Here is a 24086-nt window from a genome sequence, read left to right as displayed (position 1 = left end):
AAAAAAAAAAAAATTAAAAAAAAAAAAAAAAATGCAGAAAAAAAATATAAAAAAAAAAAAAAAATAATAAAATAAAATAAAAAAAAAAAAAAATTAAAAAAAAAAAAAAAAGTGCAGAAAAAATATATAATAAAATAAAATAAAAATTAAATTAAATTAAAAAAAAAAAAAAAAAACAGAATTAGAGGGGGGCCGGCCTGGTGGCGCACTGCTGTAGTGCGCCGCTTGGGAAGCGCGGTGGCGCTCCCGCCGAGGGTTCGGATCCCACAGACAGACCGGCCACTCACTGGCTGAGCGAGGGGCGGGAGCAACACCGAGGGTTGCGATCCCGTGGCCGGTCCCGGTCCGGTACGGGCGCGACACTGAGGGTTGCGATCCATTGCCGGTCACGAAAAAAAGACAAAAAGGAAAAAAAAAAAAAAACAGAATTAGAAATTCCAGGGAAATGAAAGGACATGTTATTCATAGTTACTACTTGACTATACAGTGAAGCATATTTACTGATTCCTAATCATCAAAACACTGAATACTCATTTAACCAAAGTGATTTAACTGTAGTGACATGAGTGTTTTTGAAGAATGAGGGAAGATGGTTCAGGAAAACTAAAGTAACATCTGTCATGCAAAGAAGTCACCAGATACTATCTAAAGTGGACAGATCAAGTCATTGTAGCAAAAGCATATTGGTGAAGATAAGGCAAAAACTACCAAAAGAAACTGCTAAATAATTAGAAGTGGTTGCCTCTGGGTAATGAATGGGGTGTGGAGAGAGAGATGACTGTTAGTTGTTTCCCTGAACCTTTCATATTCAATGATTTTGAAACTTAATGTGCATGTATTATGCCAATAAAGATTCTTTTAAAATTTAGTTTTTTTAATATAGGGTTTGTTTATTCAGAAAATAACAGCATTTACTTACACGTTTTAAACTTTTATTATAAGTGGAACCATAAACTGCAAACCTCATAGGAGTTGAGGATTCGTTAGATATTGGAGTTTACGGAAAGTCTCAGGAAAACCCAACAGAACTACATACAAGAAAATAAATTATCTGCTTACCCTGAGTTAAATAGATACTAAAACCACTCATGTTTAGGGAAAAAGGTAAGGAAGAAAGATTAAAGAAAAGTTCACTGAACTTCATCTCTAGTAAAGGTTAGAAGTCTTGGGGCACCCTGAGATTTCCTTCCATAATATTTATTACGACTGTAATTATGAGATTATATTTGTGTCTCACTCAGCAAATGATGAATCCCATGAGGACAGTGACCAGGCTGGTTCCATTCACTCTACTATTCCCTGCATCTGATACAGTTCCTGATACAGAGGAAGCACTGACAATAATGAGAAAAATAACAATGATAGCTTAAAAATCCAATTCCTTGGAAAATTCTGAATATTCCAATAATTCTTGGGCAAAAGAAGAAATAAAAGCCAAGATTATGGACTACTGACAAACTATAAGCAATTAGAACATTGTATGTTAAACTATGTGATGAGGCCAAAACTGTATTGAGAGAAAAATTCATCGTTTTATACTCATTTATAATTAAACAAGAACTAACATAAATAAACATTCAACCCAAGAAGCTAGGAAGAGGGGGGGAAATAGGAGAAAGAGATTAATAGATAAAATTGGAAACAGATGTGTTAACAAACAAAATAAAGCTCAACATCAAACCTACAGAAATGATAACTAAACCCAAAAGCTAATTTTTATAAACTATCAATAAAATAGGTAAAACCTCTACAAAAAAGTCAAAAAGTAAAAATATACAACATTGGGATTGATAAAGGGGCTATAACCACATATGCAAATTGAATTAAAATTATAAGGCAAAAAGGAAGTCCCTGTGTACTGATTTTAAATCGTTTTCATAGTGCCAAGTGTCAGCTACAAGATAATAACAGGATTCATAAACCACAAGGTCAAAAGCCAGGAAGATCACAAATGTTGGTGAAACACTTGCAGAGGTGAATTACTTTTGGAAACTTCCCTTATCATGCTCTGATTGCCTTGTATGTGGCACTTGTAAATGACTAACCACATGAACCCTTACATCCCCCCTCTTCTTCTGGTAAAGTAGTTCAAATCTGGAAGTCATAACCATGGAGGGAAAAAAAAAGTTCCTCCAAATTCTCTTCATGAGGAGATTGGTAGCTTGTTCTGTTGCCTCGAGAGAATAACATTTCTTGATACATGGAAATATTTCTCAACAAAAAGCCTGTTGCTACAAATATGTTAAAACTGGCTCAAAATTATATTTCAGTTCCAGCATTTATTGTTGGTATGGAAAGAATTATCTATGGATAATCTATGGACCAATGGATTCAGCAGACTAAGTATGGAATCAATAAGGAGTAAAATGAACATTTTTTTGAAAAAGTAATTTTTACCTCTTTAGATACAAAATATTAGTTTCTGAAAAATAAAAAAACTACAAAGGTCACATATCTAATTAAAATATTAGATGCAACAGAGACCGCTGTACATAACATAAGGAAAAACTGTGACTGAAATTTAGTGGTATGCTGGCTAGCCGTCTATGTTTGCCTTTGAGTAAGGCTATTTTAAACCCTGTACAGATAGAAGTTAACTTGCAGGAAATATAGTAATGCAAATAACTCCTGTCCGCAGAAAGGCAAATTGTGTCTCACGGAACACCACTGATTATCACTTTGGGAATACTGACTAATTTTGCATCCATTTAAAAAATTATTTTAGCATTTCTTACCTGACTATAAAATTGGGGTATTGTGTGTTCTTTCAATACAGTTGTAATATCCTACTGGTTCTCTCAATTAATGAGTTAAGAAAAATCTTTGACGCGTTTTTATTTTATGTTTATATGTCATGATTTTACCTTTTAAAAAATTATCTTCTGGGCCGGCCCGGTGGCGCACTGGATGGTGCGCCGCTTGGGAAGCGCGGCAGCGCTCCCGTCCGAGGGTTCGGATCCCACATACAGACCGGCTCCTGCTCACTGGCTGAGCCAGGCGCGGGAGCAACGCCGAGGCTTGCGATCCCGTTGCCGGTCCCCGGTCCGGTACGGGGGCAACACTGAGGGTTGCGATCCGTTGCCGGACACGGAAAAAGACAAAAGACAAAAAATAAATAAATAAATAAATAAAATAAAAATAAAAAATTATCTTCTAACAGTTATATGCACACACACATATACATGTATCCAATCACACGTATATATACATACATACAAAATGTATAATCTTGTAGGACAATTTTCATCATGTATTTCCAATAATTTTGTTAAATTATTTTAAATTACACCCATGGTAACCCCGGGAGACATTCCCACAAAGTCCCAAAAGTAGAGTTGGGAGGTTGAGATTGATCCCCTAATATAAGTTTGACAGGGGCCCACTCAGGGTCCAGAGCTGGGCTGGGGTGGGAGAAGAGTGTGCATCCCATTTGTTCAACCTGGTTGAGCAATGAAAAGGGATAAGGGAAGGAAGGGCCAGAAAACTACAAGAGGTCTCTAGAGGGAGAGAATAAACTCCATTATGGGAAGGAGGAACTTCATGAAGAGGCAGTACTGGAAACAAGTCTTGAAGGATTTCCACAAGTATAGATGGGGCTGGAGAGGGCAAGAGCAATGGCCTGGAGGTCGGAACACACAGGGATATTCAAGGGAACAGCAGTTTGGCTAAAATGTAGAAAAGTGTTGCTTTGGATAAGACTGGAAAGATGGGAGTTTTGACAGTTTGGTTTTGACATGACCATTTAAAAGCCACGAACATGTGACTACTATTTTGACTGCTTATTCTACTTTTCTAGATACTTCAGCTCAACTTGCAAACAGGGTGCCAATCACAAGCTACTAAGCATGAATGGTGAATACCAATCAAAAGGGGAGGAATGAGTTGATTGTGGTTGCGTTTTAACAGGAAATTCCTCTGGCCAACTCTTGCCCACATGACTTGTGGCTGTGAGTTGCTATGTTGCTGGTGGTAGCAGATGCTCTACTGGCCAAGGCTGAAAGGTTTATGGTTTGTTTATTAGAGTCAGGAAGTAGGTGTAAAGTAGATATGAAACCTTTTGGTAGTTGCTGCCATTGCCAAAATGCCTCTATTATGTCCTCAGCACTCTGCAAGATGCTCAGTACCCATGAGCTTTCATCAAGAGCCACATCCCCAAATACAAGTTTCCCTCAAAAACCCATTAGGACATACCAACACCCTCTCTCATTCAAGCTCAGTATCTTCCCATTACTCACTGAAATATAGGGTTAGAAATCCAAATGACAGCTAAAAATTGGCTGACAAAACATTCATTTTCATTATCATAAAACTGGAGGTGGTAAAATGAATGTTCAAATGGCAGATTAAAAAGAAAAAGCGACTTCAAAATGGCTGTGTTGAAGCATCCCACTGTGGAGTAGCAGTGGGCACAGAGCCCCCAACCTAGCAAGGAAGGGGGAAAACACCAAAAATGGTCTTTAACCAGGGAAGGGAAAACCCTAGAGCTATGTGTTGGGGAAGCCACTCCAATAGTGGTGTGAGAGAGGACTAGAAAGAGTAAGACCATAGAAAAGAGACTAGTTGGAAGATGATCATTCAGGCCACAAGTAAAAGGGGCACAGGGATGAGCTGATAATAATAATAACAACGATAACAGCAACAACAACGATAGCAGCAGCAGCAAACACTTATCCAGCCCATACTACACGCCAGGCACAGTTCTAAACATTTTTTCATTTATTTACTCACTGAATCCTCACCATAACAGGAAGGCCCAGGGCTGAGCCTGGATGTCTGATTGGAGAGCCCATGCTCTCAATCTTCACGCCCCTCATTTTTTGGCCTGGGCTCCCCACATCAATGCAGGTCATGTGTATTCAGACCGCATAAACATTTGAGGTACAGTCTGGGTGACAATTTCTCACAGACAACTTTTTCTGCTTGTGCTCCCTGGAGGCTCCCAGACTGACAGAAATTTTCTGATGGAGTCTCCGATTTCTATGGGTAGCTGAATTCCTGTTCCCCATGTGTGTGGGGCCTGAAGCCCGGACTCTACCGTGTAGCCATTAAAACCCCAGCCCCAGCTGTAAAAGCCATGTACAGCAGTTCCTCTTCACTCTACTCACTGTTCTGACTCCGAGAGCGTTTTTTATTTTTACCACATGGTGACTTCTCTTTCTTGGCTTCTAGTTCAGTTTTGCTTGTTGGTTTTTTTATTTGGTTGTATTTTAACCAGTATTTATTTGTGTTTGTGTGTTTGGAGCAGGATATTGGAGGGAGGGGTTTATTCCTCATCAGCTCAGTCTACCATATTGCCTAAAAGTTCAAAACACAGTCTGTTAAGAGAATCTTCTGGCACTCACTGTCACCTTCCTGGAAACCAAAGTGTGATTTCAAACATGCCAAGTGTGAGCTGTCAAAGGAACATGCAAGCAGAGGCTCTACTGAGCAAGCAGCTGGAACAGGGGTCTAGGGCTCAGGAGAGAGGTTAGAGCTAGAACTGAAGAGCCAGCCATCGCTGGGGTACAGAGGTGACAACTGAAGGCTGCCAAGCTGATGAGATCACCAAGAGATGGGAAATGGATCAGGGAAGGTGGGGGATGAGGTCAGAGCCTTGCAGAATACCTATATCCATAGGAAGAAAAGGAGTCAGGAGGAGCCAGCTGTCAGAATGGCAGTAAGAGAATTAAACCAAAGGAAAAGAGAATTTTCCAAGAAGGGCATGATGAACAGTGTCCAATGTTGTGGCAATGTCAAGGAAGATGAGTGTGAAAATGTTAGGAGATTGATGAGTGGGAACTTTAAGAAGCTGTTCCAGGCATGGCTACTGGAGAATGATGGGAAATGAGTGACTGGGGGCTGCAAATGTTGGTTTCCTCTGCTTTCCATCTCCTCATCCCCCTCCCCTGTCTCACCTCCCACCTAAACCAATGCTCCGAGCCTGAAACAGGCAGGCCAGGCTTATCGCCACCTTCTCAACATCAGAGGGGAGTCACTGAGACACTGCATCAGCACAGGGGAGCAGAGGTACTTCCTGGATGAAAGACTCTGAAATCCAAAATATGTGAATGTCACACATCTGCTTTCCTATGATATTTGCAAAGTGGCCTTACTTCTCTCTGTGGAAGGAGCCATTTTCTGAACTGCAGAGTTCAGTGACCCTGTGCCTGCTTCCAGGACACATTTCCCTTCCAGCTTACCTCCCTGCAGACCATGCCTCCTGACCCATTGGCTGTGATTTCTTCCACGCCAAAAGCTTCAATTTTCACTTTGCTGCTGCAAATGAGTCAAACCCTCTGGATCAATTCAGCAGGAAAGAGCAAATCACTCTGGGAATGTGCACAGAACAAGCAGAGGCACGTGTGCATGCGTGTGTGTGAGGCACATGTAGCACATGACTGTAATTACCGTTATGAGTGACTCACTCATACTCCAGGAATTCCACACTCCCAGGTCACTCACAAGTAAGTCAGTCTCTTCTTGGGATCACTCCAATCAGAGAAAGGTTTCATCAGCTTCCCAGTTGCTCAGGCCCAAACCTAGGAAGTACTTCATTCCTTTCTTCTCATTTCAATATCCCATCCACCGTATATCTTGTCAACTCTCTTCAGAATGCATCCCATATCACCATCCCACTTATCTCCACGGCCGCTGCCATGTCCTGATCCTAGCCAACATCACTTGCTCCTGGATCCTGCCCTCACCTCATAACTAGGCCCCTGGTTTCCACTCTTGTCCCCCTCGCCCAACTTTTTTCCACACAGTAGCAACAATAATTAAAAACACAAAAACCCAAAAGCAGCTGTAAACCAGATCATGTCCGTCTCCCATTTAAAACCCTTCAATGTATTTAGAATAGACTCTAACTACCCCCCACCCTGAGCTAAGAGGCCTGCACAATTAGCCTCACTGCCCCCACTGCCTGTGCACCACATCTCACGCCTATCTGCCCCTGGCCCACTGACCTCCAGCCATACTGACCTTTGAGTTCCTTGATCACACCAAGCTTATTCCTACTTTGGGGCTCTGTTGTTGTTGTTGTTTTAAGAAAATGTATGTATGTACATACTATCATTTATTTATGTATTTATTTATTTATTGGCAGCTGGCTAGTACAGGGATCCAAACCCTTGACCTTGGTGTTACAAGGCTACACTCTAACCAACTGAGCCAGTCTAAATTTACCATCCTAACCCATTTTTTTTTTGGGGGGGGAGCTGGCCTTTGTACTGGCTGTCCCCTCTGCATGGAATGCTCATCCTCTCATCTTGGCATGGCTGGTTCCTTTTTGTCATTCAGGCCTTGACTGAACACCCATATAAGGCAGATACTCAGTCATTCTCTTTCACCTCCTAATAGTCTTCTGCATCACTTTTATTCCTATCTGGCAGTTCCTTGCTCATTGTTCATTACTTCATGCCTTCGACAAACATTTATTGATCCCTTCTTGTGCCAGCCGGACTAGGCATGTGTTTATTCTCCCTGAATAATGTGTCTATCTGCACTGAAAGCCCATGAGGACAAGGACCTTACTATAGCCTCCAGGCCTGGCATGGAGGAGGCATTTGAAAAATATTTGATGTGCAGTATAAGAGCCACATGGTGATGTGTACTCAGGAAATCAAAATTGGCTGATACAACTTCTTGCTTAGGTTTCATGGCTTTGACGTGGCCAATATTCCAAAGTGGTCCAAGTGCTCCAATAAATCATTCTTTATCTGTATTTTTCCAGGCCAGCCACGACTCCCTCCCTGTTTGTGTATCCAGCCAGCATTTATTAAGGGCCTACTGTGTACAGGCCTATGCTTAGTGTCAGTGTCTGTCCTGTCTAGCTCACCCAGCTGCTGGAACTCAGCAGCCAGCCATAGACAGGCCAACAAGCTGTCCTGCCCTAGCTAAAGACCAACTCACCTTCACTAGAGGTCATCCATGGTAAACCAAGTGGCAGGTCTCCTTCCACCCCTGTAATCCCTTCTGTCTAGGTTTCCCAGATACCCTGGGTTTCACTACAACCCCCAGGGACAGCACTCAGAGAATTAGCCACACCCTGTCCCCTGGGGTGTGTGTGCCAGCCTCATTTCTCCAGCCCCACTTACAAGCAGTGTGTGTGCCTATTTGTCCCTGCCGTGTGTCCAGTCTGATTCCACCACAGGTTCCCATCATTAACAAGCCATCCAGTAGCCAAGAAGATGGACTGTGGGGTCCAGCCGGGCAAGGCTGCACCACACTGGCTCTGGAATTCACAAGCTCTAGGATCTTAGACCAGTCACTCCATCTCTTGGAACCTCAGTTTCCTCCTTTGTAAAACAAGGACTATAAAAGCACAGACTTTTTGGGTTGTTGTGGCAGGTCCCTGTAGTGCCTCCTGCTCCTTCCTGCTCTGTGGACCTGTGAGGTCTTACTAGCCCCAGCTCAGGGGAAAAGTGAAGAAAAAAGAAACAGCTGGGAAACAGCTGTCTTTGGGCAACATTTCTATGGCTAATCTCATTATCAGGCATTAGCAAAAGAAGGATGCAATTCAGATCAACAAACATACACAGTTCAAACAACAAATGTATTCTGGATTGGGCACCAGGGATACAGAGAAAAATCAGACATCATTATGAAGGAATGTAGTCAAAATGGGGGTGGGGGCAGATCTGTAAACAAAAGTACACAGCAGAGGCGTGCTCTGCCCTGTGTGCTGTTACCAGACAGGTGCATCAGGAATATAGACAATGAAGTTGTGCATTCCACTGGGGCTGGGGGTGATTTGGATAAAGGAGAAAGATAATGAGTTTGGCTCCCTCTGCTTCCCAAATGTTCTGTGCCAACCACTGTCCTTCTATTAACTGGACAAGTGAGCCAGAGGGGAGAGTATCATCTAAAAAGAAAGGCTAAATGGTGGGTTCACCAAAAACAAACAGCTCCCCCCACAAATGATCTTGGCAACTTCATGTTGTAATCTACGCAATGTGTATTGCCTTCTTTCTCCCTGATACAATATACCTTTTGCCCTGATAAGTGGCTCTCTGTAACCAGGGTAATAGCCCTAGCTCTCAGCCCTTAGGAGACATCAGGGAGGTTTCTCAGAAAAAGAACAAGATCTGTTGTTGCCCTGAGTCTCTTCTTTGTTGACACTTAATGTTAGCTCCCTAGCATCTCCCTGGTTCGCACCAGCTAAATGTCCACAGAGATGGCAAAGACAGCAGCCAGTCCCAGGGGAGTGGAGGAGCAACAGAATCCATGGCTTGGACTAACCAAGGAATAAGTGGCCAGAAGGCACTTCGCAGGGCAGCCTTCAACATCTGGCTGCAGCTTTCTGGCTCACTGGCCACATGTCCCCTCCCTGATGGGCCCTCCTCTGGCTTCTCTTTCTGCTGCACTTTAGCGACCAGGTGCTGGATCAGCAGTAGCCACAGCCGAGACAGAGACCTGAAGGCCTGGGGAGGCATCAACCTCATCTTCAAAGTTCCTAATGCAGCACTTTAGAGAAGAAAAAAAATAAACAATGATTCCTCTCTTGTTTTGAGTGACAGATGGTAGGTTGGAACTGTCTTTCTTATTCAGATCAGTGGGGTATGCTGGTTAAGGGCACTGACTCTGGAGCCAGACTGCTTAGATTTGACCCCAGCATTGCCCCTTAGCTGCAGGACCCTTATATATCATTCCACCTCTCTGTGCTTCCATTTCCTCATCTATAAATAAAGAATAAACTGCCTCATGGATAGCTGTCAGGATGAAATGAGGGGCAAGTACCTGGCACATGTTTTTATTTTGGCAAATCCCTGAGGAAGAACAGTTGACCCACATGGCCTAGAAAGGAGCTAGGTGAAGATACCCAGGCCTCGAATGGGTCCTAGTTGGATATTCCATTCCAGGCTCCCCAAGGAGCTATAGAGGTTTATTTTTGTTGCAGCAAAGGCACTTCAACAGTAGTGAAGACTCAGCCACCCTAAGCAGTGCTTGTCAAGCCAAACAGAGCAATCTTGGGTATTGCTCTGGTCTGATGCTGTCCCACTGTCCTGGCTGTACACAGCATCCTTTGGTGAACACTGTGCAAAACTTCACTGATAGGCCCTCCCTGTCAGAGTGGATCACATTTCTATGTAGGACCCTTAGGCACTCCCAGCCCCTGTGCTCACTCACTACCTCTGCCCTCACCAACTCTGCAGCTAATAGTTGTCACTGAGAGTTACAATATTACTGACAGTAAGGTCTATACATCATGAGAAGATTCAAAACTCATCCCTCCAGTCTCCTCATGTAGCTCCCAGCAGTCCAAGAAACAATAACAGCATCTAAAACTATGCAAAATTCACTTGAAAAATAATCTCCAAGCAACTTTTGAAAAAAGCCTCACTGCTCATATGGATGTGGAATGATAGGGAGAGACCAGTGGCTTCCAAATTTGCTTGCAACCTCCAAATCCATTGCTCAGGTTAAATTCACCCAGAAGCCCAGTACATAAAACTGATACAAACAGGGCTGCTCTGGTGGAAATGGTACCCGAGTGCCTGCTTAGCATCCTCTCTCCACTCCTTCGTCCCCCTGTGACCCCCAAAGCAACTCTAAGAAACTGCTAGGACTCCAAGAAGCACTCATGGAAAACCACTCTGGCCACCCTCCCTGGGTAGATATGGGAAACAAGTCGTACAGAAGTCATGCTCTGAACAGCACCTGAATACAAACCTAGTTTTCTGACTCCAGGCTGACACTTCTCACTCCACACTGCTAGGTCTAGATCTATGAAAAACTGCAATTTAAAGAAAGAAGGTTCATTTCTGATCACTTACAACTTAAGCATTTTAAAGGCCCCTGAACCAGCCAAGTAGGAAACAAAGACCAGCCCCACAGACTGGCAGAAAGAAGTTCTGAAATGAGTTGCAGAAGCACATCTGACAATTCCATACAGTTTCCGTCAGTTCCGTGGGATATAAACAGGTCTTGAAAGGCTTGGGCTGTGTGGCTGTGAAAGACCCTAGACCAGGCAGGCCAGGAGGTGAATGCTAATGAGCTATGGAAATAGCAATTACTTCCCCCGTGTCAGGCACTGTGCCAAGCTAAGGAGGATAAAGAGGTCTGAGATATTTTTAAAGTACTTTTACAGCAGAAAAACTTTCCTACAGACTCAATTATATAACTATCAGACTCCACCTCTGGGCTGAAATTATCCATGGCCTCAGAAGAAAACAAATTCATTTTTTCCTACATGAGGGTCACAGGTTTCTCCAGAGAAACTCAGCTGTATTGCCAATGGCCCAGGACAGCTACAAACCATCAACCCAGAGACCTTCGCAAGGGCAGTTTGGAGCCTGCTAGGGAAGAATACCAGCCAAGTGGAGGGCAGACGTCATGCTGCTGACCCAGCCATCATGCATGATGTTGTAAGGTCCAGAAAGGTCCACTGTAGGGGGCATCGGCCACCTCAGCCCCCTCACCACTCCCTTGTACCAAAATGGGGCTGGGGTCACTAAAGGAGTGAGGATGCCCAGGGGACACTTCATTAACTCAAAGTAACTCTGCCATTAGCAAAGCATAGATAGTCAGGGAAAGCCTGGGGCTTAAGGAATGAAGAACTTCACCAATGAAATGACAGCCAATATCAAAGAACAGACTTAGGAAGATTAACTTACAGCCCACGTTTTTGTCAGCCTGAAGATGGGAGCACTTTGTAATGCTGATACCACAGACATGAGAGAATGCAGGTTGTTGAGTTCTAGAAGTTTCTGAAAAAAGATATGGAATAGATTATTTTGCTGCTTTAAACAACAGAACAAAAACATGCTCAAGTGTTACCAAATGTCATATTTATAAAATTCAGTTACACTTAAAAATATCTCATGTAGAAAATAAAGCTCTAGGAAGTTCATAGAAACCATATGGTTTTTTTCCTCTCAAATTGTCGAAAGGTGAGTCTGCATCTAAAACATTTGCAAAATTTTATAAGCTGACTAGTCTGGCTGCTGGACAGAACAGTGGCTTGTGATAAGGTTTGATAATGTCCTTCATGTTCTCCTTTTAGACAAACTGAACACCATCCTAGCAGACTTCTTTAAACTAAAACCCTGGCTGTGCTAATGGTATTAATTTGGGTCTTCTATGACTACCTTAACATCCCAATGAGAAAGAGGCTGAGGAAAGATGTTATCACTCTGCATAATCCCTCTCACCTAGAAAGGCAATGCTCTGGGTTCCCAATCACTTGACCATGCTTCTTTGAACTAGTGAGAACATTTGGATTCAATTCAGTCTCAGACTTACCATGAAGGGCAACAGAATGAGACACGATTGAGTTTAAGTGCGGAAAAAAGTAATTGCTCTGTTCTTGGTTTTATGCTGAGGGAATCTTGTTCACAGGATTGGGGTCCCATTCTCATTCTCAGGAGTCAATGAAGTCAGGGTTAGCAAGCAGGCTCTATGGACTTGGTTCCAATCCCAGCTTCCACTACTTGAGTGTCCTTCAGCAAGTAACCTAATCCTTCTGAGCCTTGGTGTCCTCGTATTGAAAATGAGGAAGGTAATAATGGCACCCATGCTACATGAGACAGTCTGTGCCAACTGCCCAGACCAGTGTGCAGCCCCAGGTAAGCCCTCAGAAAGAAGTGGGTCTCGATCTTCGTTATCTGGAAGACTGGTCTCTTCCTTCCCCCATCACTTGTCTTAGCTACTTCCAAGCTCAGATGCCACTTCTTCTAATACACCTTTCCTGACCATGTTCCCAAATCTAAGAAGCCTGGGTTTCTGCCTCTGTGTCCCTGCAGCAGCCTGTGCACGTCTTCAGCACACTGGATTGCACCTGCTTTTTACTAGACTCTCTCACCCTGGACCACGTTCCCTGAGAGCAGGGAAAGTATAGCACCCAGCACATGGTAGGGCCTAGTAAAATGGAGAAATAAATGAAAAGCCCTTATGCTTAGTCCTCACAGCTCTGTTACTACTTGGAAGTTTCTCCATTACCACACAAGTTAATACTTCATTTCATATATCTGGTAACATTCTCTAATTGTTCCCTGTGTGTAGGAATAAATTCTCTGGGTGACCTGAATTTCATTCTACATCAGAATTGCTATGACTGTCACAGAATTTCTTTTTAGAGTTGAAAGGCCTTTGGGAGACTATCTAACCCACCCCTTTCAATTTGTAGATGGGAAAACCAAGGCCCAGAGAAAGAAAGGAGCTTGCACAAGGATATGCCCAAAGCATATTGCCAGCATGACAATCCACCATAAGGAAAATGGCAGAGATTAAGGAGGGATCATTTTAGATTCCTTGGTTGGGGACCATAAACTCATTTCCACACTGAAAGCCCCAAGAGGGCTGGAACCACATCCCGCTTTCCTATGGCCCAGCACAGAACTACCTGATAGCAACAAGTACTGTATCATTAAGCCAGCACTGGTTCCAAGGACTTCAGGAGAATGCATAGGAAATAAACATGGCCATTGCCCCTAACATATTCATAGACTGATGCACTTAACCTTCCCATGAAGGGCAGCATAGCAGCTCCCCTGAAGGCACAGAAACATGGCTTCAAGTCCTGCTCTGCCATTGACTAACTAGTATGGGGCTTTGAGAGTGGACACTTCACCTCTCTAAGCCTCTCCTTTCCTCCTCTACAAATGGGATAATAATAATGTGAGCACTGAATACGATCATGCCAGTAAAGCAGCTGCTATGGTGCCTGGCTCGTGAGGGGCTTCAGTAAAAGGGTAGCTTTCCTACGATCTGGGTGGGAAGGTAACACACGCACACACAAAGCAAGGAGTGAACCAGACAGACAATGCTGCTGCTGAGAGTCAAGCAATCCTGGGCGGCTGGGAGCAGTGTATGGGGAGGATCTGCCCGGGCAGGGGAGAGTGGTTCAGGAAGACCCATGCGATGACACAGCCTGGCTAGGAAGAGATGAGGGAAGAGGAGTGGAAAGGTGGTATCCAATAAGCAGCAAGGACAAAACCTATCAGACCAGGGGGCAGGAAGTGGGTGTGGGGGGCAGCAGGGTCATCTGGCCCAGGCCTTAAACTCAGAATGAGATGGGGTGGGCTCTGCTAACTGGTGACAAAATTGTGCAGGATGTGATGGCATCATACGCATTGATGCTAACTAAAACCCATCAACCCCCAGTACTGGCTAAATCTAAAGTAGGAGAATGAATGGATTCCAGGGGTAGCTGCTGGGGCCTCGTGAAGAGACTGGGAAAACCCAGGTAAGGAGAATGGTTGGCTGCCTAAATTATGGGGTGGAGGGGCATGCTGTCAATGCACACAGAGGGTGCTGGGGAGCCAACGGGCAGCCAGGCAGGTCTTAACAACTGGCTCTGCCTGGGGAGGTCAGGCTACAGCCCCCATTTGAACCCTACCCAGCAGGCCTAGAGCAAAGCAGCTCCTAAAGCACTGAGGAAATACATTTTTGAGACAAAAACATAAAAAAGGGAAAGAAAGGAAAAAATAATAAAACAAGCTTACCTTGGCTATTTTCACAAAATGGCTCAGGATTTCTGCCCTTATTTTTAAAGTCTGTGCTGTTAGAATTTCTCGTACAACCCAAAAACTGACCTGTAGAGTCAAATACACACACATACACACATACACACCAGAAAATTGTTAAATGCCGGACCACCCATGTCACCCTCGCCCACCACTGTTATGAGATTTCCAAGAAGTCAGGAAAATGGGAGAGCACATTCTCGGGTTGCATGAGGTCAAGAGTTCCTTAACAGCACCCAGTCCCGCAAATGGGTCCCGTGTTCTCAGCACTCCCTCTCCAACACACACAGTGGTGCTGAGAGAAATAAGTGCTTTCCTCATCCATCAGGGGAGAATAGGGCCTCTGTGACCTATGAGTCTCCCTGAAGGTGCTGCAGGGAAATCTGAGATGAATCAGACCAGATTCCTGCTCAGAAGGATTCCAATTGTGGGAAGATGGATGATGGGTGGGTGCATGGATGGACAGATGGACAAATGACCAGACAAAGGAATATATATATTGGCAGTACCACCCATGAGGTCCATATCCCCAGCCAGACCCAAGACAAGGAGGATTCAGCAATATTTGCACAACTATAATAAATTTAATTTTCAAGGAGAGGTTTGTCCAATAATTTAAACCATACAAAAGCATCTTTCGAAGTTCCATAAAGTAATGTAGGTTAAGGGGCACGTTTTTCTAGAGACAGCATATGCCAACAGGGTATGCTGGTAGCTTTGGTTCAAAACCTCATTCATGCTTGACCTCTCACATACATCAACAGCCCTAGCCCCTTAATCCACTGTGAGAACAAGAAAGTCATCCACCAGTGTAGAGTTGACTCACATGATATTTCAATGAAACACAGAAGAGATTCATGCCAAGAAATTCTGGGAAGTAGTTAGCTTTTCTTGTTTATGTTTCTCTACTATAACAACAGTCCTATGTGAGACACAGATGCCCAAGACTGCAATGATAGCACTGCAAAGAAAGGTGGAGTGTGGGGGCTAAGTATGGGGGACATGCAAAATTATAAGGAAGGTGAGACATCTAAAACCCCTAAATTTTATAAGGGAAAAAATAGTTAAGGATATTCAAAATCCAGAATTAACAAAGTAAGCTTAGTGGTGCAATAAAATATATTCCCGTTACTGAAATACAAAAGAGAAAATAAGGAAAGAGAAGCCAAGTAGCAACAATTTGCTTTTTACATTAAGCAGGAGTATTACAGAAATGTTTTCTCAGTGTAATTATTTGTGGGTTGCCTCCAGGACATGCCTGGGTTTCCATAAAATCATTTTTTCCAAGGAATTGCCTAAAAGTAAGTACAGACTCAAATGCCACTTACGGAAGAAAGTTTTTCTGTATACCAAATGGGATGCCCATAAACCATATATACATACTTATACACACACACACACACACATATTTATATATATATATATTGGGGGGTGGCTGGCTAGTACAAAGGACCATATATTTAATACATGGACATTCTTATGCCATATAATCCCAAGTGTGACAGTTTACATGCGTAATTTAACAGATTCCTGCATGCCCAAACAATCACACATATTTATGGCAGTGTGCAGAGGCAACTCTGAGTTGACAATTCAATTCAGTGGAGTTCCACGAAGCCCCTTCTGCATGCAGGCTCTAGGCACTGGGAGTCCAGACCTCATCTAATATGCAGGTGACCAAAGGAAGAGGCAGAATCCTCCATAAATCACTGGAATCGAAGGCAGCTGTGACTGTGGCCATTGAAGACATTCAAATGAAGTGAACTGGAGTATGGGGGAGGTAGTGATGACGGAAGGCTGCTTGGAGAGGATAGGCCTTGACAGATGGGTAGACTAAACATGTAAGACAGGGTGGAGGTATGACTGTACCCAGTATGACCAGTGAAAGCTGAGCAGGCTGACAGGACGGGAGCTGCAGGAGCTCTGTGGGGTGGTGGTGGTGAGAGAGAATGAAACTGGAGAGGGAAGGGAAGACCACATGGTGGGAGCCTGGAGCAACAACGTGAGAAGAAGTTGCTAAGAGGCTATTCTACAATGAGGAGCTTCAGAGGCTTCTGGGCAGTGATAGGTTGGATCCTTTTGTAAGGCAGGGGCACCCATTGGAAAGCTGATGCAATGGTCCTGGTGAGAGATGTGGAGGCCTGAGATAGGGCTATGTTGAAGGAAATGGAGAAAAGGGGCAGATAAGAAAGGCATTACAAAAACAGAATAAGCATAGTTTAAAAATTTTTTATTCTCTTTTCTAACTACAAATTTTAACAGCAAATTAATGCAGAAAACAAAGGAAACAGAGATAAGTGCAAAAGACAGAAATCGTTTGCAAGCTCAGTCTTTCATACAAACCACCACAATAAACGTTCTGGTATGTGTCCTTCTAGTCTTTTTTTCCCATAAATGGACATATGTTTTCCTTTTTCAATTAAATTGGTATGTAGTAATCATATATCATAAGAATTTTTATAAGTGAATATTGTTCTGCAATGCAATATTTAGCAGCTTCTAAGTATTTCATCACAGAGATGCATCATCATTTTCTTAAGTAACCCCTATTGTTGGAAAGGTTATTTCTAATTATTTTGTTGTAATAAACAATGCTGTGGTGAACATCTTTATACAAATGTCTTTGTACACTTTTTATTAAAGTCCTAGGATAATTTTCTGTAAGATGGAGTGAATAAAAGTTTGTGTACTTATTTTCAAAAATATATATTAAAAAATTTGGCCTCCAAAAGGTCTATTTGTTTATCCATTGACAGGTTTAAGCAGATCTATGTTCCCATACACAGGCCAATGCCAGTTATTACAATTTTTTTTCTTTATTAACCCAATGGACAAAATGGTATCTCACTGTTTCTATTTTGCATTTCTTTCATGACTATTCAGTTAACTTTTTTGCATTTTTTTTTCAGTTAACGTTTTTTGTTCCAAATATTTATGGACCAACCATTTGTACTATTTGCCTTGTGAATTACCTGCTAAGGTCCTTCACCCATCTTTCTATCAAGACATCTGTCCTCTTATTAATTGATAAAAGCTCTTTGTATATTAAAGGAAACACATTTTGTGAGTTATATATTGTACCAAGAGTGTGGAGAAACTGGTACTTTTATACACTGTTTGGGGGAGTAGAAGTTTATTTTATGCTTTGGGCTATAATCCAAGACAATGTTAGTTATTTTGTTGCACAAATTGTTCCAGTTTTGGCTATTGAGAGCTCTTTTAGTTTGCTCCTACAGCTCCTTGACATACCCCCAGTATTATTTTGGTTTGTTAGTATAAGCATTTCCTTTTTTTTTTTTTTTTTAATTTTTATTTTGTCAATATACAATGTAGTTGATTATTATGGCCCATCACCGAAACCTCCCTCCCTCTTCCCTCTCCCCCCTCCCACCCAACAATGTCCTTTCCGTTTGCTTGTTGTAACAACTTCAAAAAATTGTAGTTGTTATATCTTCTTCCACCCCCCCCCCGGTTTTTTTTTTTGCGTGTATGTGGGTGAATTAATTTGTTTGTTTTTTAGCTCCCACCAATGAGTGAGAACATGTGGAATTTCTTTTTCTCTGTCTGACTCGTTTCACTCAATATTATTCTCTCAAGGTCCATCCATGTTGTTGCAAATGGCAGTATTTCATTCGTTTTTATAGCTGAGTAGTATTCCATTGTGTAGATATACCACATTTTCCGTATCCACTAATCCGATGATGGACATTTGGGCTGAAGCACTTCCTTACTTTTTGGCACTACAATATACCACAGGCTTATCTTGCGCATTTCTTGCCCCAGTCCTAAAATCAGTCATTTCTCAAAGAAACCTTGGTTCCTTTTATAAGATCATGGTATTAGAAATCAAGATTAGGGGCCGGCCCGGTGGCGCACTTGGTAGAGTGCGGCGCTTGTGAGCATGGCGGCGCTCCCGCCGAGGGTTCGGATCCCATATAGAGACCGGTCCGCTCACTGGTTGAGCGCGGTGCAGGCGCGACACTGAGGGTTGCGATCCCGTTGCCGGTCGCGGTACGGGCGCAACACTGAGGGTTGCGATCCCGTTACCGGTCACGAAAAAAAGACAAAAAGGAAAAAAAAAAAAAAGAAATGAAAATTAGCCCTAAACAGGTGCTAGATGTGCTTACTGCTACTGGGATAGCCCTGTTTCTGGGTCCTCTCAGCTGGCAGAACAAGGAGAACAAGGAAACGTATATATATGTGTGTGTGTATACTAACACTATGTGTGTGTGTGTGTACACATATATACACATATCTATAAATATTTCCATATGTAACCATCTGTACCTATATTAAACTAAAACGTGAGTTCATACTGATGTCTCCAACTCTAATCCATTACCACGTGGATCATTCTAGCCTTGTCCCCTTGTTTGTCTATAATTTCCCACTCCAACAGTGAGAAACCTGGCTCCCAACCATCCACTTCCTTAATTGTTTAGTTCCAATATACACACATAGTGGTTTCAGAAATGCTACCCATGCCCCTTGGGAAACAACCTTATCAAATAGAATAATACAGCACTATGCATAGCTCCTTTAGTCTTTAGTCTTACAAGCTCTACTCTGCTCCAAAGTTACTTAGGTCAGCAACTTTTTCCCTCACCCTCTTCAGTGAGTTTGTTTCACATATTTATAATAGTTCAATTTTTTGTTACATTCTGCATTCCATAGGACCCCTCTATCTGCAAGTTGAATTTTTTTTTTTTTTTTTTTTTTTTTTGGTGGCTAGCCCATAAGGGTATCCAAACCCTTGACCTTGGTGTTATCGGCAGCACACTCTAACCTCCAAGCTGAATTTTTAAGAATTTTTATATATTAAGGTTTCCTCTTAGTGCTATAAAGTTCTATGGGTTTTCACAGATGCATTGTGTCATGTGTCCATCATTACAGTATCATACAGAATAGTTTTACCACCTTAAAAAAATCCCGTGTGCTTCACCTATTCAACCCTCTCCCCTTCCCAAACCACTGACAATGTTTTTACAACCATGTCATTAAAGTTTGACTGGTCAGCTGCTTCCTCCAATCACAGGCAGGACACTGCAGCTGGGCAAAAGGTTTGGTTCATAGCGGTTCATCCACAGATGATCGTATAACTTCGTATAATGTATGCTATACGAAGTTATTACGAGGAATCCTCCATATGTAGCCTTTCAGACTGGCCTTTTTCACTTAGCAATACATATTTAAGATTCATCCATGTCTTTATACTTGATAGCTTTTAGCCATCCTAACTGGGGTGAGATGGTATCTCAGTGTGTGTTTTTTTTTTTTTTTAATTTATTTTTTTTATTTTGTCAATATACACTGTATATGATTATTATGGCCCGTCACCGACACCTCCCTCCCTCCTCCCTCTCTCCCCTCCCCCCCAAGAATGTCCTTTGCGTTTGCTTGTTGTAACAACTTCATGGAAGTATTCATTGTATGATTTAACATGGTTTGTTCATCCATTCACCTACTGAAGGACATCTCTCAGTTACTTCCAGTTTTTGACAGCTTTGAGTAAGGCTGCGATAAACATGAATGTGCTGTTTTCTCATGTGAACATAAGTTTTGAAACATCTTGGTAAATACTAGGAGTGCAATTGCTGGATCATGTCTGTCCGTTTTGCATTCTTATCAGCAATGAATGAATGTTCATGTTGCTCCAGATCCTTGCCAGCAATTGGTATTGTCATGCTTTTTTGTTCTGTTTTGTTTTTTATTGTAGCCATTCTAATAGGTATGTAGTGTTTTGTACTTCCCTAACGACAATAATGTTGAGCATCTTTTTATACGTTTATTTGCCATCTGCATATCTTCTTTGGTGAGGTGTCCGTTCAGATCTTTTGCTCATTTTTCAATTGGGCTATATTCTTATTGTCAAGTTTTAAGAGTATATTCATATTTTGGACATAAGTCCTTCATCACATATATGTTTTGCAAATACTTTTCCCTGTCTGTGGTTTGTCTTTTAACTCTCTTAACCATGTCTTTTGCAGATTGGAAAATTTTAATTTTAATAAATTCCCAACTTACCAATTTTTTCTTTCATGGATTGTGCTTTTGGTGTTATATCTAACAAATCATCATCAAACCCAAGGTCATATAGATTTTCTGCTGTTTTCTCCTAGAAGTTTTATAGTTTTGTTTTTTACATTTAAGCCTATGATCCATTTTGAGTTAATTTTTACTGAAGGTCTAAGGTCTGTCTCTAGGTTCATCTTTTTACATACGCACACACAAAAATATTTCAATTGTTCCAGCACCATTTATTGAAAATATTATCCTTTCTCTATTGAATGCCCTTGTGCCTTTACCACAGATCAGTGGATTATAATTGTGTGGGCTCTGTATTCTGTTGCTTTGACTTGGATGTCTATTGTTTTGCCAATAACATGACATCTTGATTATTATAGCTTTACAGTAAGTCCTCAAATTAGGTAGAGGAGTCCTCCAACTTTGTTCTTCTTTTTCAGTATTGTATTGGTTATTCTAGGTCTTTAACCTTTCCTCATAAACTTTAGAGTCAGTTTGTTGATATTTATAAAATAGCTTTCTAGGATTTTGATTGAGATTTCACTGAAATACAAATCAAGTTGGGGAGAATTGATATCTTAACAATATTGGGTCTTCCAGTCCAAGAAAATGGAATATCTCTATATTTATTTAGATCTACTTTGATTTCTTTCACCAGTGTTTTGTAGTTTTCCACTTAGGGAACCTATACATATTTCGTTAGATGTATACCTAAGTTTTGTTTCATTTTTGGGGTGCTATTGTAAATGATGCTGTTTTTTAATTTCAAATTCCAATTCTTCATTGCTAGCGTATAGGAAAGCAATTAACTTTTGTATATTGACCTTGTGTCCTGCAACCTTGCTATACTAACTTCTTAGTTCCAGAAGTTTTTTGTAAATTGCTTTGGGATTTTCTTATTGTCTTATAGACAATCATGTCATCTGTCAATAAAGACAGTTTTACTGTTTCCTTTCCAATCTGCATATCTTTCATTTTTTCTTGTCTTATTGCACTAGCCAGGACTTTCAGTACAATGTTGAATAGAACTGGTGAGAAAGCACAATCTTGCCTGTTCCCAATCTTAGAGGAAAGCATCCAGGTCTCACCATTAAGTATGATATTGGATGAAGGATTTTTGTAAATGTTCTTTATCGAATTGAAGAAATTCCCCTCTATTCCTAATTTGCTGTTCTGTTGTTGTTGTTGTTGTTTTTTAATCGTGAACGAGTGTTGGACTTTGTCAAATGCTTTTTTGGGTCAATTGTATCGAATTGAAGAAATTCCCCTCTATTCCTAATTTGCTGTTCTGTTGTTGTTGTTGTTGTTGTTTAATCGTGAACGAGTGTTGGACTTTGTCAAATGCTTTTTTGGGTCAATTGATATGATTTTTCTTTAGCCTATTAATATAGTAGATTACATTAATTGATTTTCAACTGTTGAATCATACATACCTGGAATATATCCCACTTTGTCATGGTACTAATAAGCTTTTAACAACATATCAACTATTATTAACACTAATTGTTTCAGCAGTATAGCTAGCACTGGAATTTAGCCATTGTGGACTAAGATACCTCCACTGACACAGCAGTATTATAGACAAATAAAGCAGAACAGTTATAAACACAAGGAACTTTATTAAGGTAATCAACCACAAACAAAAACAATCAAAGAATAAAGCAAAGAGAAAGAAAAAAAAGAAAAATCCAGGTTTAAGAAGAATACTATCTTTTCTTATAAGAAACTCTACTTTTGCCACAAATTTCTCATAAGCCCATTCATAGTTTTCTTAGAAACCAAGAGTTAGAAGGGATCTTAGAGGCCCTACCCTCTCCCTGTCCCCACCGCTGGGTACAGTTCTACAGTAACTGTGATAAAGCCCTTGCCTGGTCTCTGCCTGAGCCTCCATGGTTAGGGAACTACCTTGTATTAGAGGAAAGCCAACAGCCTCCTCACTTTTCTCCCCCGGCCCCTACCTTTCCTGATCAGGCACCATAGGTTATGTTTAATACAACTTACCCATAAGTACCCCTGAATTATTTGAAAACCTTGAGGAACTCCTCCCTGAGTCTTCTCACTCCTAGATGCCTCATCTGATCCTTGGATGACATGCTTTCTTTGCCCTCACTCTTCTGGCCACTGTGATACTTACACGCCACGCCTGTGTGATAATTCCCACCCTCTTTCATGTGAGGCACCCAGGACCAGACATAACTGTCCAGGAGTGGCCTGGATAAAGCAGAAAGCAGGATTACCACACACCTATTAGAATGTCTAAAACACAAAAAATCTGACAATACCAACTGCTGGCAAGGATCTAAAGCAACACAAACACTCATTCATTGCCAGTAGTGATGCAAAAGGATAGACATGATTCAGCAATTGCATTCCTAAGTATTTACCCAGATAATTTGAAAACATATGTCTATATAACACACACAAAAACCAGCACACAAATATTTAGAGCTGCTTTATTCATGGTTGTCAAAAATTGGAAGTAACTGAGATGTCTTTCAGAAGGTAGATGTATAAACAAACTATGGTAAATCCACACGATGGAATAGTATTTATCCAAATAACCCAGAATGATCTATCAAGTCATATAAAGATGTGGAGAATCTTAAACACATATTGCTAAGTAAGAAAAGCCAGTCTAAAAAGACCATGTACAACTGGTTCCATATATTATTTTAACATTCTGGAAAAGGTAAAACTATAGAGATGGCAAACAGATCAGGACCCCAACCATTGTCCTTATCTTCACACCAAATCCTGCCTTCATCTTTAAGCAACTTCATTGCAAAAGACCATGGCCTCAGGTCCCCTGATTACAACTTCAGCAACTATTACCCCACTAGCACTTCAGTCACCTCCTTCTTCATGATTACCTAGGACTACTCTACATTAGAAACCTTAAATTCCAGTCTTGGGGCACAATCTTTAAATATTCTAGTGCTTACCATCTCCTTGACCCTCACTGTGCCAGACCTTCCCTCACGCCATACCCTGGAGTCCCTAGCAACCCTTTCCCTTGGCATCCTTTTCCTCTTAAGCAGGCTGATCCCCTATCATTTGTTACTTAAGTCCCTTCTTTGACAGTACTTTAAGTTCCCTTGGCCCATGTTCCTTCCAAAAAATCTGCTGTGCCAACCCCTAACTGTGGATGGATATGACCACTTGCCTGCTTATGCTCCTACTCCCAGGCCACGAAGTGCAACTAGAGAAAACCATCTGCCCACATGCACTGGGGCCAATTTAAAAGTCACAATCTCAATTTCATCTAGGCCACTGTCATTGCTCAAGGGTCTCTCTATATTTCCATCAACTCTCTGTCCTTTTCCATGGACCAGCTTTTTTCAAGCTTTCCCCAAACTTGTTAACCTTTTCACCCCACTGTTCCCCACTTTCTTCCCATTTCACTCAGAAAGAGAAGCCATGACCCTCTTTGCACCACACCTACAAGTGGGCCTACATCTGCATCCTTCCTTTCTGCTGACTCACCTTTTACATTGAAGAGGCCCCCAGGTCTTGGCCTCTCCCACATTTTCTTTTCTTTTTTTTTGTCTTTTTCGTGACCAGAAAGGTGGTGTCGTCCACACCGCACTCAGCCAGTGAGCACACCGGGCATTCATATAT

The 24086-nt window shown here is 41.8% G+C and overlaps 1 protein-coding gene across 1 annotated transcript in view; it reads right to left on the bottom strand.

Annotated features, from left to right (window-relative positions):
* Positions 1 to 24086, bottom strand: part of RALGPS1 (Ral GEF with PH domain and SH3 binding motif 1) — a gene marked incomplete at its 5' end in the record, with an annotated part of 190613 nt that overhangs the window by 159811 nt on the left and 6716 nt on the right. The window contains 2 exons of the mRNA XM_008586283.1: positions 11595 to 11687; positions 14424 to 14513. Of these exons, the coding sequence (XP_008584505.1) occupies positions 11595 to 11687; positions 14424 to 14513 (183 nt within the window). The remainder of the gene's footprint in view (positions 1 to 11594; positions 11688 to 14423; positions 14514 to 24086) is intronic.

The sequence above is a fragment of the Galeopterus variegatus genome, unplaced genomic scaffold, assembly GCF_000696425.1.
Source record: "Galeopterus variegatus unplaced genomic scaffold, G_variegatus-3.0.2 Scaffold3922, whole genome shotgun sequence".
NCBI lineage: Eukaryota > Metazoa > Chordata > Mammalia > Dermoptera > Cynocephalidae > Galeopterus > Galeopterus variegatus.
Note: the sequence above shows the minus strand (reverse complement) of the source record. Positions and strands in the feature narration are given on the sequence as shown.